Genomic DNA, 18,532 nt, shown 5'->3' on the forward strand with positions numbered 1-18,532 from the left:
TGGTGTGTGCTCCGCCAGCTGCAGCGTGTGCTCTCTGCATCCTGCCACACACGGCAGCGTCACCGAGCAGCCACTGACCCGGGGCCCTGCACAGACAAACCACTTCAGACCAGCCCCTGCGGCTCCACTGCGGCCCCGCTCGTGGAGGGGTCGCTTCCCCGGGAGCTGCTCCTCCTGGCAGAGCTCCAGCCCAGGCTCCCTCGGCAGCACAACCAGCACTGCCAGTGGCTCCTGGCTGCTGTCAAGAGGCTGAGCCTCCTGTGGCCCCAGTGCAGGTTTGCATGTTTAGTTTCATCTGCCCCCAAACACTTCCCCTAAGCACAAGGGCACCTTTCACATGGGGGCAGAAGGAAGATTTAACTCAGCAGGTTCCAGCTGGCATCGGTACAGGGAGTGTCTCTCATCCCTTCAGCACTGGGTTCTCCCACTGGAGGGCTAGAGCCAGGCAGCACTTGGAGCTCCTCCCAGCCCTTTGCGTCCTTTTGCTCCTGCCTACAAGACAGAGACCAGCAAACAGTGATGCTCCCACCACCTGTTAAGAAAAGGAAAAGCAATTTCCAATGAGCTCTGTTAACAGGAACACTACACTGCACAAAAAGAGAAGGAAGGTTGCAGAGGGAGCTGAGAGCTGCCGTGTGTCTGCCACACTCTGCCACGGGATGCACAGAGCTGGGTGCTGGCAGAGAGCAGTGAGCCAGCAAACACCCTTCCCCAACACCCTCTCCTAGACCAAGAGATTGAGGCACTGAGAGAACTCATGCTTTAATAGACACTGAAATCACAAAGAAGGAAGGCCAAATGCCTTAGCAATTTCAATAAAAATATGAAAATCTTTTTACATGGTAAATTTCATAATATAAAAAGTTTAATGCTGTCTGGAAACAGAGTTTTAATTTACATAGAAAGTCCATAGAGGCCAAACATGGCTAACACTGCACACAGGGAGAGCAAGTGCTGAAGGGCTGCTGCTGGGAAGTCTCTGCTGACCGTCCTCTCTGGGTCACCATCTCCAGCGCTCTTCTGAAGGTTTTCTGCAGCCAAGGGGACGAGTGTCCACACACACGAGCAGCCCTTCTGGGCAGCCTGGCAATGCAATGAACCCAGAACTGCTCAAACCCATTATCACCATCCAGCTGAAACTACCAGTGTTTCCTAACAGATTCACAGACACCCCTGTGCCCCTGGATCTGTTCTTGCAACTTGGAAGAGATGTTCACGGAACGAGTTTGACCTAATGAAAGCAAATATGGCCTGGAGTGATATGCGTGGGTATAGCACCCCCTCAATGCTTTTTCCTTGTTTCAGTAAGGTAGGATTAAAGAGAAAGAAAATCAATACCAGGCCAGAGGTACAGGCTAACCAACAAAATCAAATTAAACTAGATTTTGATCAGAGAGATTGTTTACTGTTCCCATTTAGTTGGAGCTAAAGACAGTCAATAAAAAATCTGAAATCTCACACAGTAAAAAGTATGGGGCAAAACCAAAACACTCTATGGGGCCTTGGGGAATGGTTGCACGTGGCAGGTTTAATGTGAAAGTGGTTGATACCTAATTGTTATTGCTCACTGTATTATGCAGTGTTGTCACTTGTACCATGCACAAATACAACAACGACAAATGCATTAACTCCACAGAAGGAATTCTAATAGCAAACGGAGAATACGTGATTTTCATATCCTGAATTTCTCCACATATTGGGCAAGCCTGATAAAACTTTTTCCTCACAAAGGGGTTGTTTCTCATTCAGGGGGTGGAGGAGTGAGGCACAAGGTGTGTGCAGTGTCTCCCAGCCACGAGTAAGCATGCATTTCATGGCAAGCCAATGGAAGTGCCCTGTGCCAAGTCAATGGAGACCAATTTCCCAAAAGACTTGTTCTAGTGACACTCACCTTCCATATTTATACAACACCAAATTCCAAAATACTGAACTTTCTCTACATCTGAACCCTTCCCTGTTTCTAATGCTCCCCCCTCCTTAAAAACAACAACAGAAGAACCACTCCCCCCACGCCCCCCACCCCGATTTAGCTCTGTCTGAAAGCTTTAAGCCAGCATGAAACTTGCTGGAGTATGGAAATGGGTTGTACCAAAGTGGCAGCATAGAATTTCTACAGGTTAAAAGATCCTTTAGTTATGGAAGTAAACTACAACACAGAGGCTTATTTCTGGCATGTTATGCAGCACTACAGGGAGTATTTGCTGTTGCTATAAACAAAAAGCTGCCCACTTCCATCCTGGGTGTTCCTGGGATGTCGTTTCAAAACAGTTATGCTGGTTAGAAACAGAGCAGGTCACGTGAAGTCTCTCAGCAGTCCTGTGACCACAGCAAGTGGCACAATCAGCAGCATCACTGTCTCCACAAGGGGCAGACACTCTGCTGACTTATTTTGGCCCACTATTCTAATTTTTCCTGCCAAATGACACAAAGGTAATGTTTAGCACCAAACCATCACAGGAAGATGTCATGTACAGACAAATAACTTGCATTATATGAGTTGAACAGATTAACCCAACTGTTCTGCTACATTGCATATGAATAGGTGAGTAACTCACTACTCCTTCTGTCTCTGCACTGAAACTTTGGTGATCCCCCGTCCCTTGTTAGCTGGCTGTAACAACCCAGCCCAACATCCTTCACCTTTAGTGCTTGTGTTTATTTCTTTCAACGACAAAAAGGAAAACATTCCTCCAAAACCAGCAGATTCCAGAACATTCTCACAGCAAGCATCTGATTACACCCTGTGAGCAAGCTGAGCCTAAGCAATTTCATGTTTCGGTATCAGAACTGAATCTCTGCCCTGCTATCACGCTTTTCCTCCAAGATCCATAAGAAAATCACAAATGATCAGATCCACATTCTCAGCAAGAGCATCCAGCCACGCTAAGTGCAACAATTCTCTGCATCAGCAACACACCCCCTGGTACGTCCACAGAGCTGCCTGCACTCACTGTTCAGGTAGTCAGCTGCAAGACTGGAAGCTGACTTAAGATCCAGCTAAAACTCAGGGCCTAATGAATTCAGCCTCACAACACCTCTGTGAGGTAGGTAGGTAAGTATTACTATCCCCATTTAGATAGAAAGGGAAGACGAGGCACGGAGAGGTGAAGTGATTGGCCTTCAGTCACTCAGCCAATTCTGGGAGTGCAGAATAGACACCAAAAGCCTTGGTGATCCAGTGCTCCGACTTCATAGCCCGTGGCCTGTGAATCCCTTGCGTGGATCTGAGCACACGTGGTGGGGTTGATGCTGCCGCACGCCCACGGCTTCAGTGCATGGAAACGATCACCGGGATCCCCATCACATCACTGCATTTGACAGCCACTTAGAAGAAACACCTCCAACCTGATCCCTAACTCCTAAACCCCACCTAGCCTAGGAAAGCTGACTGTACACATCACCCTCGGGGTGCTCTTGGTCCCCTTTCCTCCACGGGGCAGAGGGCACTCAGGTTCTGCATCCGTCCCCTCCGCTTGCTGCCTCATGTTTATGCTCCCACTGCACCAACAGCTGCTCACATTGGTACTGTACACCTGCTCCAAAGGAAACCTGCTTCTGCAGCAGGGAAAAGGTTTGCAGACCTGCCTGCACTGAGCCATGGCAATGATTTAGCAGGATCAGCGAGGGATTTTTTTGGTCAGGTGATGTCTAAATCACACATACTGATGACACATTCCTGCCTGCCATGGAACTGTAAAATAATGTTCTCAGCTGCAGCATCTGTAATCCTTTTTTTGTGCTCAGTGAGCAGACAGAAGACATCAGTGCTGCCCAAATACCTGCCAGGATGAAAAGTTCACCTTTGCAACGCAGTGTGCCAGAGAGACAGAGCACTCAATAAAACCAGAGCTTGTCTATCAGACACACACTCACTACCTCACGCTCAGGCTCACCTGGCTCGTTAGGCCCAAACATTCCCTCTGAACAGACCAATCAGCAAAGTCTCACCTGAGGGGTTTCCCTCCAGAAAAGTTACCTGAGATGCAGAGTTTGGAATGGGGCACCTCTGTCCTCTTGTCCTTTTTTCACCAGACTCTAAATGATGCAAGAGAACTGCCAGATCCTGCTGCTATGGAGTTTTTCTGCCAGCAGTTTTGACCAATCTGGCAGAGGTATCTAGAGGTGTGTGATCTTCTCCTCTGTTAGCCTCTGAAAGCAGTAAATGGCTCATCCTTCTCCAGGCAGAAACTTGTGCATATGTTCTTTCTGGCACACAGGAACATTCTGCCTCCTCTCCCTTTCCTCTCCAACCCCTGATATGTATAATTTATAATATAAAAAGCCAGCTGTAAAACCTCCTGTTGGGTTAAAAAATACAAGGAGGTGGCTTAAAAGCCAGTATTTAATGAACAGACAACCAGATGCTTTGGACCCGTTGCTGCAAATACTGAACGCTACAAAGAACCTGTTATCAGGTGAGTCTGGCTGAGGTCCTGATAAGGGAAACAAAAACCCATGTGTGTGAGGTCGTGTGCCCCCACAATGACAGCCTGTCCCATCCCTGGGCACTGCCAGCTGGGGGCATGACCACGGCTGCTTGGGTATTGGTTCTGTTTTGGTAAAGGCAAGTGGGCAGAAGCAAATACTTTAACAAGACTGTAAGTCATCAGCTGGTACTCGGGACATTTCAACATTTGGAGGAAGGAAAAAATCTTCCCGGTGACAAAAATTTATACCCGTTCCCCGCCGGCAGCCTCAGGGGCCGCACGGCTCCCGCGGTGCTGCCGGGCGGCGGGGAATGAGCTGATGTCACAGCATTTGTGGTTTCAGGGTGTCTGTGTCCATTTGGAGGGATCTTTTGTGGCGAAGCAGCAAGGTGTTGCTCAATAGATAGGTCCTTTAGTTCCAGCTTCTCTGCGCTTTCTTCTTTGCTGTGCCGTGGAGATAAATTGAGCAAGCTGAGGACATCTTTCTTCGAAGTCATTGTTCCAGGAGCTCCTCGGAGAATCTTTACTGGGCCAGTGGAGTGGTGGGGAGTGCTTTGCCAGAACATCTTTAAGTTGTGAATTGCTTGCACTTTTTCATCGATGGCAGCCAATTTTAATTTGTCTATGTCCGGGGCATCAGCTGGACTCGAGCGAGCGGAACCAGCTGAGGAGTAAGAAAGAGCAGGAGATGGAGTGCTGCCACCAGGAGACTGATGCCCTGAGCTCGGAGATATATTTCTGGGTGATTTAGAAATATGAGCACTGTAAGGAGAGCTGGGATACTTGAGTTTAAAGGGAGGCTGCTCAGTTAGGGACCCCTGGGAATCACAACTTGGAGATGGCTGCCCACTGTACTGACCCGTGCCTTCTCTGTTTGACATCTCCGATGTTGTGGGGCTGTTATAGCCAGAGCTCACCTTCTGAAGGGATGAACTCCTTGTTGGAGGCTTTGGTTTAATTGCAAGAGGTGAAGACTGATTCCTCTGGCTGGAGCTGACGGGCCGGCTGAAGGCGCTGGTCTCCGAAGAGCGGAACGCGGACACGCCAGCCGGGGCGGGAGCCCCGTCATCCGAATTGCTGCTCTTGCTTATCTGGCTGCTGCTTCTCTGAAGACGTTCAACAGCAATGAGGTGACTCTGAGTTTCCTCCAGAATTTTTTGTGCCAACTCTTGTGGATCAAGCTTTGGATTACTGTCCTCCTGGGATTTGACAGTGCTGTCAGTTTCAGTGCTAGACTGGTCAGATTCCCCAGTATCAGAACTTGCAAGCTTCCCAACTTTTTGGAAAGGTGAATTTGGACTGGGGACGAGAGTCATTTTAACAGGAGAATTTGGAGTACTTATGCTCCCTTTGGAGTTGACAGACTCTTTAATGCCTCCAGTCTGACCAGTTTTGGGCTGTTTGTGATCAGGGGAAAATCCAGAGTTTATGTTTTCTTGGTAACTGCCCAAAGGCTCATTGCTGATTATAGAGAAACCTTCATACTCTTCCTCATCTTTGCTGGCTGCAGTGGTGGCTTGTGGTGATAGCTGGCTCTGAGCTGCAGACCTGTGTGGATAGATGTTCTTGGGCCTCTCATAATCCTGGCGACCTCTGTGTCCCACCCCATCCAGCATGCCCTCTGGCTTGGAAACAAAGCTCATGGAAGAGGCAATGGAGCTCAGGCTGTACACTGAAATGGCATCTGAGGCAATGCTGTCTGGACAGGTAGGAGAGAATGGAGGGTTTTGGTAGTGGGGTACAGGGTTGGAAACAGACTGAGCAGAAGCCAATGACTCCAGTGATGAGGAACTGTCCAGGCTAAGGCGCTTGGGCAGCTCTGTAGAATCTAAAAAAGGAAAGAAAACAGTATGTACAAACATGCCCTTAGATACACGACAAAATCAAATAAAACTAGGTAACATTCTATCAGAATTAAGAGGAAATGCTACAAAACATGCCCTCATGCTCTATGCTACCTCAGAACACCCAACTACTACTTAGGTAAGGAAAAAGAAGTGCACAGCCCAGGAAATGCCCAGGGAAGAACCTCTGTCCATTATCCTAGATGGAACTTATCAGTTCATTATCATTTTATTTCTCAAAACCAAGAGTGAGTTATACATCCTCCAGCTGCTGGACTCTGTCCCCAGCTTGGGCTCATACAAGTCTTTCCATAGAAAAATAATGTTTGCTCCAGTCACTCACTGGATGATGTTTGGCCTGCGTGACACGTGTGTGACGTGTGACCTCTGCAAAGGTGTGAGTGTGAGATTTCACCAGAAGCCATTCTGATGAAATCATCAGAGGACCCAGGAGCAAGAACTACTGTAAGCAGCTTTACCAAAAAGTGCCAGCAAGGATTGTAGAGCAAAGTGCATAGTCCTCCTGGTAGCTTGCTTCCCAGTTTTCAGAATCACCTCCTCTTGGCCAACTTCACAAAGGTCAAAACCTATGTAGTGGGACATAGAGCAGAAAATCACAACTCACATAAAGACCCTCTGTCTAAAGTAAGAGTGATCTCATTTAAAACACAGACAGAACAGAGAGGTATGAGACCCTGCAGCACCCTCAGAAGAATGACTTCACCCCCCTGTGCAGTTTGTTGTGTGTATTTATTACTGTTTAGCACATCTTCTCCAGGTCTTGGAAGCTTTATGGCATGGACTGGGAACACACACACTCATACACAAATCACCCCTGTCAATACTTCTTTAGTTGCAAATTATGTGGAGTTGTTGGGGAATGATATGCCAAATACATCTCAGGGAACAGTGTCCCACATACCCAACCATTTACCATTAATTCCAGGTTTTTTTCACAGAAATGGAGCTGAAGAGCACAGACTTTGGAATTTGGCAAATGCAGGCTTGCCTGCAGGAGGCAGATAAATGTGAAGCTGTGAGTCTCATCACTGCTTCAAGCCCCACAGGACACACCAGCAATGGGTTTAGAGGGACAGCAGAAAGAAGTGTTTTCCTACCTAGAGCTGCCAGAAACTCATGACAGCCAGGCAGCCTCCAGAGCTGGACACTGATGGAGACCTGGATTGGTGCAGAGGAGAAATCTTGCTCCTTCTCGCCTGCCTGAAGTTGAACCAGGACTTGATGCAGCTGAAGAAAGCAATACAGACATTAGCCATTCCTTACGAGTCACATCATGTTTTTCTGACAGTCACAGCCAAGGCAATACCCTTTCCCTGAACACCTTTTCCCTGGACACCCAGTTCAGCTGCTGCTCCTGAACAGAGCAGTGAGATGGGAAGGTCTGGGCAGAGGGACAGTTCAGGGAGAGGAACATTGGACACAGACTGGAACAGTAGCAAAGGCAGGGACAGACCAGGGGTGAGGGCTGGGGGGTGGCCAGTGGAAACTGAGCAAGAAGGAAGCACAGCAGGAACATCTGTGAAGTGAAAGAAAAGGAAAGAGATACTCTGGGGCTGCTCATAGAATATACTAAAGCCCATTCCATGACTGAGCCATACTCCTTATGCAAATCCCAAGAAATTCATTAATTGGGCAGAACAAGTCATATGAAACTATGGAAGACTTTCCTAATACCTCCATGGCCTCCAGGAAAGAAGTTTCTCAACCGTGCTCAAGGGACAGGAGTAGCAAGCTTGAGAGAAAATGTGTTTATGAAGATCTGACACAAATTAAGATGCCAGGATCCCATGTAATTCACCAACACAGTCAGGGCAGCAAGGATGGAAAGCCATTAATCAGGGATCAGCTAACCTCAGGACCACCCATCTCTGACAACCCACAAAAGCTTACACAGGCCTTTTTCCAAAGTAGCTCTATGGAGCAAATCTCAGGCCTGGGAGCGGGTGCAGACACTTTGCAGCACAGGGAATGGGTCTGCAGTGACCCTGGCATTTCACCCTGCACCGCAGTGTCACCCCGTGCACATCATACTCACCATTCCCACCACATTTTTAACAGCCTTCGGGCAGCAGGTAACAAGAAAGGAAAAGAGGAGAAAAGAAAGAACATGGGTTACACTGTGCTACAAAGTGGCTGTGCTGGGGAACCCTGCAGGGACACATCCATGTGCAAACTAGCACCTTGCCTACAAGACTCTCTATCCAGAGAAAGAAGGGAGCAAAGGGAATGGCCTGAACTGTGAGTTCAACAGCGTGGGAATAGGCAGCTGGAATCTGGGAGTGCCCAGCTCATGACAGCTCAGACACTTAGCAGGCAGACACTCAGGCCAACCCACACTCTGGCAGGAGGCTGAACACAAAACAGTCCTTCTCTTGTTTCCTCTGGGATACAGTACTGGCGTTCAGTGCAGTCAGCAATCCCTAACTTTTCCTTGCACATGCAGTAGTACTAAAGTTCTCTCTTCTGTGGCTCCTGCCTTCTCTTTTGCACTCAAAACAAATGTTCTCTGTCCAGTGCAGCAGCTCAGGCTCCCTCCTTGCTGCTTCACCAATACCAAGAGTACCTGCTCCCCTGTGATGCCGGTCACCCACCAGGGAAAACCAGCGAGCAGCACCCGCTGACTGAACTGTCCCACATCCTGCTTCCATCTGGAACAAAGCCTGCTCTCCTCTGGGACAGGCAGAGCCCCAGGCTGCTCACTTCATGAACTGTGGAGAGGCAGGAGGGGAAAAAGCAATAACCACAAAGGGTGGGAGAGCTGAGCGCAAACCCCTGGCGTGTAACGGGATAGACTCTTGCGCAAAAGGGAATTCTGCCGGGGGTTTGGGCTATGGAACAACATTTGCAAACCCAGTGCAATATGCCTGCCAGTATTTACTGTGTGGGGCAGCAAGGAAAGGATGTGTGTCTTTTGTTAGTCATTTACAGCCAGCTGAATGTTTGTCCTTGGGTGATTTCATTATCTGAGGCAGGGCAACAGTCAGGAAGTCACCTCATGAGCACTGTAAGACATTCTGAGCCACGAGGATGCTGTCCTCTCCTCCTCACACCCCTTGGACCCAGGTCCTTTGGGTGGTCACGAGGGAGTTAACCCTGTGGTTAACCACAGACATCCTGGGAACCGATGAGAGCCCAGGAAAGAGGCAAAACACCATCAAGGACAGGCCACTGGAAATATCTCATGCGCTGCTGCAGATCCTAACAGGATCCTAACAGGAACTCCCTCCCTGGAGCAGACTCATTCTAGTGGGCTCCAGAGCTGCTCAGTGGGAAACAGCAAAGCTGAGGTTTGTCTTGTATTTTGTGGAGACTTCATGTGACTGAAGGGCAGCCCCAGACACCACACAGAGCCAATCCCAGCTCCCCACCACAGTACTGCCTTGGAATGCTTCTGCATGGGGAAAGGGGAAAGACAGTGAGCTATAGGCCCATTCTGTGTGCGTGTGTGTCCATGTACTAACGCAGGCAAATGATGAAGAGAAACTTTGTTACAAGAGCACTCAGGACAGTAAGAACCATGGAATGGAAAGCAGCCGGGCCGGTGGCACAGAGAAAGGTCAGGTTGGGCTAGGCATGCTGCAGAGACTGGGGAGAGGGAGGAGTGTGAAGGAGGTTGGGGGGGGAGCAGGGAGAAGTCCCATCGCCACAGGTATCACTGCCCTTCTCCTAAAGTCCAGGAATCCCTTCCACAGAGCTGTGAGCACACACTGGAGCAGCACAGGCCCAGTGAGTTTTCTGACAGACCGAAGTCAGCCATACCTTAGGACTTTGGTAAATACAGTGCACAAAGACCAGCCAACATGGCCCCTAGACAGGATGGCCAAACAGCAATAAGGGGTCTATCACTCAATTCCCCCTCACAGAAGGGATCATGCTTTCACTTGTCACTGAATGGGGAGTTCCAAGGCCAAGCAGTCCAGTAACCCACCTGCATTTCTTCCTTCTGGACACTTACTTTCATTCACACAAATAGGCAAATTCAGAATTTAAACCCTCAAGTCTCCTAGCAAGCTCTGGGTTGATAAACCAGGATATCAACCATTCAGTGTATTTCTGAATTTACTGACCTGGGAAGAACCATTTGGAATCTGGTACTGAAGGAAAACCTCCCAACTCACCCTGTTGATAAGCTGTTCTCCTGTTTCTGAAGCAGTGATAAGTTTACAAAGTGCCTGAAGTGCAGGGTTAGGCAAACCTGAAAAACATCAGCAGAAATGTCTGTATATATTTCTTGACTGAGAGAAATACAACAAAAAGGAAGTCACATCGTGCTTACTCGACCCAGTAGTAAATGATTCTCATCTGTGACAAAATTTTCAGTAAACATTTACTTTCAGAACTTCTTCCCAGTTCAATACATTGATTTCATCACAGAAAGGCAGGAAAGGCTAATGTCTGCCTGGTCAGGGCCCACAGCTGCCTCCTCTCACCTAGGAGGGACTGGATGGTGGTGCTGCACTGCTGCAGCCGGTCCCCGGGGTCTGAGGTTGGGAAGAACACTGCTGCTGGGAGGCCACTGGCTGGTGGGTCCAGCCGAAATCCCACTGCCGTGAGGAGTGCCTGCCAGCCTGGAATGCCACCAACTTTATTCTCCACACTTTGTTGGGAGGTGTACATGGAGTTGTGCTGCCCGTTCTGGATTCGCTGCAGCGATTTCTCCACCTGTGGGGAAAATACACCATTAGCAAATTGTTACTGACCTCCTCTTCTTACACAGAGAAAAGGCTGAGAGACAGCAAATCCAAGGTTGATCCTGGCCTGTCTCACAGAGGAGGACTTTAGTGCCTTGAAAACAGAGGCTACAGTAACTTAGCATTCACAGATGTAACATCACAGTGATGAGCGTCAACATTCTCTGGGATGCTGGGAACAATAATGCCACAGGAAACAAAGTACCAGTTTGTTTGGGATAGTTTCCTGTAAGCCTGGTAGCTGCACTGCTCCCCAAAAGATGACTCCTGTTGGGGTCCCAGCCTGCTTATTACCAGATGGGTCTGTACCTACATGGCAAATAGGAAAGACTGAGATGAGTGTCCACAAACCCCAGCAACTGGGAGGACCAGCAACATTCACAGGTTTCCATCACTCTATGGATACTTCACACTCCTGTGGGACCACAGATGACACATTGGAAAGAAAAGTATTAAAAGTCATAAGCGATCATTCCAGCCACCTGGCAGTTGGCTCCAGTCCCACTGTTCCCCAGGACAGGCTGGTGGCACAGATGGGGACAGAAGGGCCTCTTATCTTCCAAATGTGCAGAGACAGCAGTTACTGTGCTCTGTGTTTCCATGACTGCCACGTTCATAGCTATTTCCTTGTACAAACAATTAACTCCAATGATCACCTCTTTTTTAAAGCAGAGACCCAATTCAACAGCTTAATGCAAGGCAGATGGGTCTAGGGAGGATTTTGTCAATACAATGGAAGATTTTGCTTACTTTGCCTCTTTTTGCTCTGGACACTTCCCTAGGTGTTCCAGTCTTTCCACACTGACCTAGAGTTTCACAAGAGGCTACATCACGGCAGGAGAGAGGGGGTGAAGGTGTATGTGTGTGTACAGATATATGTATCTATCTGTATATTCAAATGGGAGTGGCTGCACATCAGGGTGCTGCTCTTCCACTCATGGTTTGCAGACACATGTCCCCAGGTGAAGGTGTCTCAGGATCAGATGGGCTGTGGTGCCCCTGCCGGTGCCTGTGAGCTGTGGCAGCACTTCCTTTCCCTTACCAGATGAAGCAGGACACGCAGAGCATCCCGGGCCCTTTCAGGGTGCTGCAGGATCTCAATCAGGGCCTGTCCTACCAGTGAAGAAGGGCTGTTAAGCTTCATATCACTCCCAATAAGCATGAAGCCTGTAGGATTCAGAATAAGAGACAGTCAATCTTCCATTTTTATGGAAAATGTTCAAACCAGATGCAGACGCAGGTGTCCTCTGCCTGCAGACTAGTGAATGATGGTTCACTGCACCCTGCACAGGGACATTCTTTTCCCAGAGCAGCTGTCCACTCCCTGCTTGGTACCACAGACTGAACTTCCAGAAAGCTTCTAGATGCTTCTTATTGTCCTCTGCTATTAAATCAATAGTGTCTTCCTGTTCAAACAAGCAGAAAACCACTGGATTGCAGCTAAACTTGTCCAGGCATGCTCTAGGATTCCTCTAGAGCCATGGAAATCAACAGCTGCCAACAGCGCTCACAGAACAGAACTCAGAACACAGAGAGCTTTCCCTGTCCCGATCAGAAACCTGTCCTGGCTTATGCACCATTCAATGCCACACTCTTCAGATGTCAGCATGAGGAGCTCTACCTGCCCCTTCTCACTCATGCAGCGAGGATGCAGCTGCTCCTGGCTCTGGTGCTCCTTCTGAGACTTGGCATCAAGGGTCAGCAGTGGAAGGAGGGGACTGTGAGTGATGAACTCACACAGTAGCATGGAAGGGACAGGACAGACAGCCTGAGCAGCTGAGAGCCTCTGCTTGGTAGTGATGCCAAGCACTATGTCCACACTCATTATGTTTTGCCTAGGAAGAGGTCACTTTTGGGGTATTTTACTGCTCCTTTCTTTTGAGACAGAAAAATCTTGGAAGGAAAATAAAATTCCAACTGAACTGTGCACAGTAACCTGAACTCAGCTCCCATTTGGTGCTGCCTGAACCACATCCTAATGCTGGACTCAATGTGCCTGAATCCACTGTCAGGTTGACTCATTTTAACAAGGTCTAGCAAGCTTCCCACTCCTCCAGCCAGGTGCAGTTCATGCCAGAGCCATGTTCACCACAGCTAAAGAACATGGTTCTACTGCCTGTGCAAAAATCCATTTGGGGAATGCATGCAGCTTTCAAAAACTAGGCCTTGTGCTAGGAAAAAAAATTATGTTATCTGTAGATATCCCTGTAACAGCACTGCTGAACTCCAAGACTTTGTCATTTCAAATCTCAACACACAGATCTAATTGAGAAGGAGCAAGCACCAGCACTGCATAAGGAGCTGACACTGCTGAGACATTCCCAGTGGAAGCAAGGGGAACCTTTCTCCTAAAAAGACCAAAGGAATAAGCCCTATGAGGTTTATGTCACAGAAATCACAGCTCCTGGTTGCTGCTGCAGCTTCCAGCAGTACTGCTCCTGCCTCCAGTTAGTGTGTCCCTATGTTCTCCATGAAAAAGTCCCATATGTGTGCTCCAGCCAACTCCATTCCAGGGACACAGGAAACGTGATCCTGGAGATTTCAAACATAAAGAATGAGTCATTGTATTGCACTTTATTTCTTTCCAGTCATGAAGCACATTTCACCTCACAACTGCTTCCAACTGTATCAAATTCATACCCACCTACTGTGCACAGTGAGATGCCAATGTGTCCCATGACAGCAACACTCAACTGAATCGGGGTCTGAGACACAGGGGCTGAATTCTGGGAGAGTACAGGGCACACACCACTCCCAACTACCTGCCAGCACTGCTCATTTCTTAGCTCAGTCAGTTTGGCAGCTCTCTAGAAACCCCACATCTGGTTTGTCCAAAAGAAGACTCTTCCTACCTGCCCAGTTGGCCGGATGGGAGAACTGCTTGCTGCTCTGCACGGTTTTCATCGCTTCTCCAAGGGCTGCACTGGCTTTCATCCCATTTAAGAGAGAGGAATAGAAGGCATGCACAAACATTTTGGAAGCAGCCACAGGAACGGGCCAGAGTGACACAAGCACACACTGAGCCCCAGCTGCCAGGAATGCTCTTGTCAAGCCAATGACTCCATCAGAAGTGACTTTGCTGCTGGACTCTTGGTAAGAGCCAAGAACCACTAGCTTGACAGGAAGCCGCAGATCCAGGACATCAGCTGCTGTAAGCAGGAACTCCTGAAGAGGAGGGCAGTCCGAGATGCTTTCCACATCACTGGCATCATCCTGCATCCGAAGAGATTCTGGGATTGTGTAAGGGTTCCCAAAAGAACTCTTGCTGCTGGCTGGATTGCTGTCACTGTTGGGTGTCAGGACCAAAGCAGCCAGCTTCCAGGAGACATGGGTTGCAAAATGGACACATTCTGCCTGAGTGAGGGCACTCATGACCCTCTCTTTTGTTGATGCACTGCCGACTAAGGGCTGGCAGCCAAGTAACTCAGATACCATATATGCTTCCTCTTCTGCAGAGGGCATAGGTCCCCACAGCCACCTGTCCATAACTGCTGAAGGGAGCTTGGGATTTCCTATGACAGCTGCCATTGAGGTAGAACTGGAGTAAGCAGGAGTATTCTTCCTCACATGGGACTACACAGAGAAAGAGAAAAAGAAAACAGGGTTCAAAGATCTGGTTTTTATGATGCTGGTAATAAAATATCCCGTCCCTTTGGATCTAAACAGACAGTCTGGTTCTCCTAATTACAGGAAGACTTTGTGTTTCTTTAGTTTCTTCTATTTATTTCAAGGAACACGTCCTTTGAGTCTGGTCAGGACTTGTATCTTGGGTGAACAGATAGATAACAACAGAAAGCAACAGACAGTCCAGGTCCCTCTGAGGGCTGCAGCAGAGCTAAAAGCATAAAGCAGATCCCAGCTTCCCACCTTATGGGAACACTACCTGTAATCACTCACTAAGTGGTTCCTCACACCTCTATTTCCAGGATCAGCGTCACCACTGCCAGCAGTGACTTCTGAACAGAACAGCAGTAATGCTAAAAAGGTTCAGACCCTTTTGCTGTTCCACTGACTGCATTTAACCCAGGGCAAGCCAAGACATGCAGCAAAATACTGCCCAGCAAAAGCAGATGTGACTTGGGGCATTCTCCCAGAGACCAGGGCCTTAGAAATGCTGCTGCCAAACTCCTGCATGAAGATACTTCTGCAGGATTCACCTGTGGTATTTGTTTTGCCTCACAGCTTCAGTGTCCTGAGACATCAATGGCCTTCCCCACTCAGAACACTAAAATGGAGGTGACCATATCAGTAATGTGACAGGACAGTCAGCTTGGCAGGGAAGCTCAGAACAGACACCTACACCTCTGCAGTCTGCCATGTCGTTCCATGCCCAGCACGTGCAATCCTTTAGAGGAGGATATCCAAATGATCCAATCCCCTTGTCCTTCCTGGCATGCCTAGGGCTGTGATTTTGTGCTGCAGGAACTACATCAGAACCTACTTCAGAGCTGTGGTGTTCACTGTGCTCCTCAGCCCCAGGAGCACCTTGGCAGGACAGCCTGTTTGTGGTTTCTGTTCTTGTGTCTGGCACACCAGGACAGAGCTGCTGCTTTCTGAGCATGTACTGGAACCACAGGAGAGGCTCTGTGAGAGAGGTTTCATAAGTAATGTCAGACCTTGGAGCTGGGATTCAGCGACTGGATGGACGGCACTGCGATGAGGCTGAAGCGCTCGTAGAGGTACTCGTTGGATGAACTGCCCTTCAGGAGAGCAAAAGGAATGAGGTACAGTTCTCCCTCCAGAACCAGGATCAGCTGACGGTGGCGGCCAACAGGCCCACTGGAATGCATCAAACCCTGCAGAGAAAGGAGAGAGAATCGGTCTGGCCCTTTCACTCCACCAGTGCCCCTGCCCGCACTCCCCCAGCATCAGGCCCTAGTCTGAACCCATGTCAGGTTTGGAAACATCCACATCAGAGCCATGCTCTGTGTGACAGGCGAGCACACCTGTGCAGCTGGACTGCTGCTCACCTGTGCCCCACCAGTCCCACTGAGACAAGCAAGCCCAAGCACACTGACCTGTGGCCTCAGCCTGTGTGGGCCCAGCCTCACCACAGCACCACAGCTCCTTCCACTCCAGCCTGAAACCTTGGCTAACCCCAACCTCCTACATCTTGTCAGTATTATCATCACCTTATCCTTTGTCAGAGAATATTCTTTTTGATACTGAATTTCAAAATAGCCATTTTCTCTAAAGAACAAACAATCTACAGATTGTGTCCATGGCCTGTACTTCCAGACACTTGACATCATCATCAACCCAGAGTGACCAACAGACCTAAACAGAAAGCATCTTATGGCTGGAGAATTGAAGCAGAGAGATTAGTCAATAGGAAACATGCAGCTGGGCACAAAAAGTGACAACTGCTCCTGGTCCCATGTAACTGTGGAATTTCACTCTTACTTAGCTAGTGTATCATAAAACTAATTAGTTATCACCCCAGGAAAGAGTAACTTCAAAGCACTAAGCTTTGCTCCAGCTTAAACACTTGCAGCCCACCAAAAAAAAAAAAAAAGCCTAAAAGGACTATCCTGCTTAGAAATCTGCTGCCTTTTTGCAATTCTACACCTTTAAGCAGCAGCCACAGCTTGGCCAGGCAAACCACTCATTTGAAGATGAAACTTTCAGCACACTTGGATAAGATCCAATCCTCAAACTGGCACTGGTTTGGAGAAAACCAGTTGAAATAGTGTCCTTTTATTTCTGTCTAGACTGCCTGACTTTCCCAAAGGCAAGCTGACTTTGGAGTGCTTGTTGAAGGATGGAGACAAGGATCTTGTATGCAGGACTAGATCCCTTCCAACTCAGACTGTTCTGTGAAAACCACTACGCTTCAGATACCACCCCAAACTGTCTATCCTTGCTTTCCCACACCGCGAGGATTTCAGTAAGTGTCTGTGCCAAAGGCTTACTCCTTCCATGGGTCCTATCAATAAGTCGTAGAGCGCACGGAGTGGGGGTTTGGTGAAGGAAGTCTGCCTCCTTGGAAGTGAGGATGTTCCATCCTTAACAGGAGACATGGTACTGCTGAATAGACTGGTCATGCTCTGGCAGCTCCTGTGGGCAAAAGCCAAGGGAGAGGTTAGCTGCAGGAATCCCAGCTCCACTGTGGGCTGCCCTGACTTCTAACAGTGACATGAGCCAGGCCTTGTCGTCCAGGGGACTCTGCTCTGTAAGATGCTTCATGGGAGGGCTTGAGTCTCCCATTCAGTTTCACACCTCAGCAAACAGTGATATTAATGGCAGTATGAACCAGCTGGAGACAGCCTATGACATTGCTATGGAGTTTCTCTGCACACTCCAGTGCCTGAAGTGCTGCTCCCAGTTGTTCCTTCACACGTAGCAGCTGCGTGCAGACAGGCACGAGATCCACTGACAACTGACCACAGTCATGGCAGGATTTGCACTTGGGTTTTGCACCAACTGACCTAGTGTGCTACCAAAGGAAATACAACAACAGGCAAACAACAAGACATCAAGATTCTGCCTGCACTTCTGTCACTGCTCTGAATGTCAGCGTCGAGAGCTGATCTGGCACCCATTCCCAACATACCCCCAGGGCTCTGCACGTGCTCTCCTGGCATCAGCAGCCACAAGTTACTGCCCTGCTGAGGAAATGATGTTGCCCCATTCTGGACTCACTAATTCAGCAGCTGTGCTCCCCAGAAATGTTATCCTTGGCTTGGGGCCACGAACAACCAATTTATGTGGAAAGGGTAACTTTCCAGAAAGTTTTAGCAGGTGAGCCTCAAAGGAAAGCTAGGAAGGGAAAAAGAACATTGAACAGCAATGGCAGTGCAAGGTCTGAAGCGTAACCAGAGTCACCACTGGGGCTGTCCAGCAACGAACACAACAATCTCAAACATAAAAGGCCATCCATGAGGCAACACATGCCCTGCTGTCCTCAAAGTGCCAAATGCATTCACAAGAGGGTTAGATGAAATCCCAGTCCAGATCATGTCTGATGCTCCCGCACAGAGAAAGCTTCCCTTGGTCTCTGTGAAGCTGTTTCTCCTCTCGGATACCTTCCAACGCTGTGTGCCTTTGCCAATCCACACAACAGAGAAGCAGCTCTAGTTCCCTGGTTCATGACCAAACTTACACTCTTGATCAGGGCACTGGTCTCAACGTCCTTTCTTTAAGAACGTTTACGCTGAAGAAATGCCTTGTCTCTCTTTCTTAGTTTTGCCTCTTTGCCTGGATTGATTCTTGGCTATCAACACAGAAAAGAAATAAAAGGAGAAAGCATTTGCACATCCAGGAAATAAAAGTAAACCTCAGCATCCAACAGTTACATTATTCAATGGGGTAAATGAATAGCTGTGTATTTGCTAGAGGCAGATATACACACACACGTTCAGGTACAGTGTCTCCTCATATTACCAGATTAAGCCAACAGGGAGGAAAAGACAAGGAGAACAAAAATACTGCACTCCAGTTTACTGCTTCTCCCACTGACAAACCAGAGACTCAGGACATACCCCAACCCTTTCTGACACACACAACACACAGACTCAGAAAACTGCCTTTCCCCCCTCTCTTTCTCTCT

At 48.6% G+C, this 18,532-nt stretch overlaps 1 protein-coding gene across 4 annotated transcripts in view; it reads right to left on the minus strand.

The window, feature by feature from the left end:
• Positions 1-737: 737 nt before the first annotated feature.
• The window catches only part of TTC28 (tetratricopeptide repeat domain 28), a 115,090-nt gene continuing 97,295 nt past the window's right edge, over positions 738-18,532 (minus strand). For 2 of the 4 annotated variants that reach the window (XM_027652423.1, XM_027652426.1), the window contains exons 13-22: positions 16,896-17,040; positions 15,600-15,779; positions 13,836-14,556; positions 12,026-12,150; positions 10,723-10,954; positions 10,411-10,487; positions 8,328-8,351; positions 7,390-7,519; positions 6,751-6,858; positions 738-6,255 (exon numbers count right to left, since the gene is read on the minus strand). In XM_027652423.1, coding sequence (XP_027508224.1) covers positions 4,628-6,255; positions 6,751-6,858; positions 7,390-7,519; positions 8,328-8,351; positions 10,411-10,487; positions 10,723-10,954; positions 12,026-12,150; positions 13,836-14,556; positions 15,600-15,779; positions 16,896-17,040 — 3,370 coding nt within the window. In that variant the 3' untranslated portion in view covers positions 738-4,627. The remainder of the gene's footprint in view (positions 6,256-6,750; positions 6,859-7,389; positions 7,520-8,327; positions 8,352-10,410; positions 10,488-10,722; positions 10,955-12,025; positions 12,151-13,835; positions 14,557-15,599; positions 15,780-16,895; positions 17,041-18,532) is intronic. The other 2 variants (XM_027652424.1, XM_027652427.1) reach the window with 2 other exon arrangements.

Source organism: Corapipo altera, unplaced genomic scaffold (genome assembly GCF_003945725.1).
Source record: "Corapipo altera isolate COAL_440 unplaced genomic scaffold, ASM394572v1 67, whole genome shotgun sequence".
Taxonomy (NCBI): Eukaryota; Metazoa; Chordata; class Aves; order Passeriformes; family Pipridae; genus Corapipo; species Corapipo altera.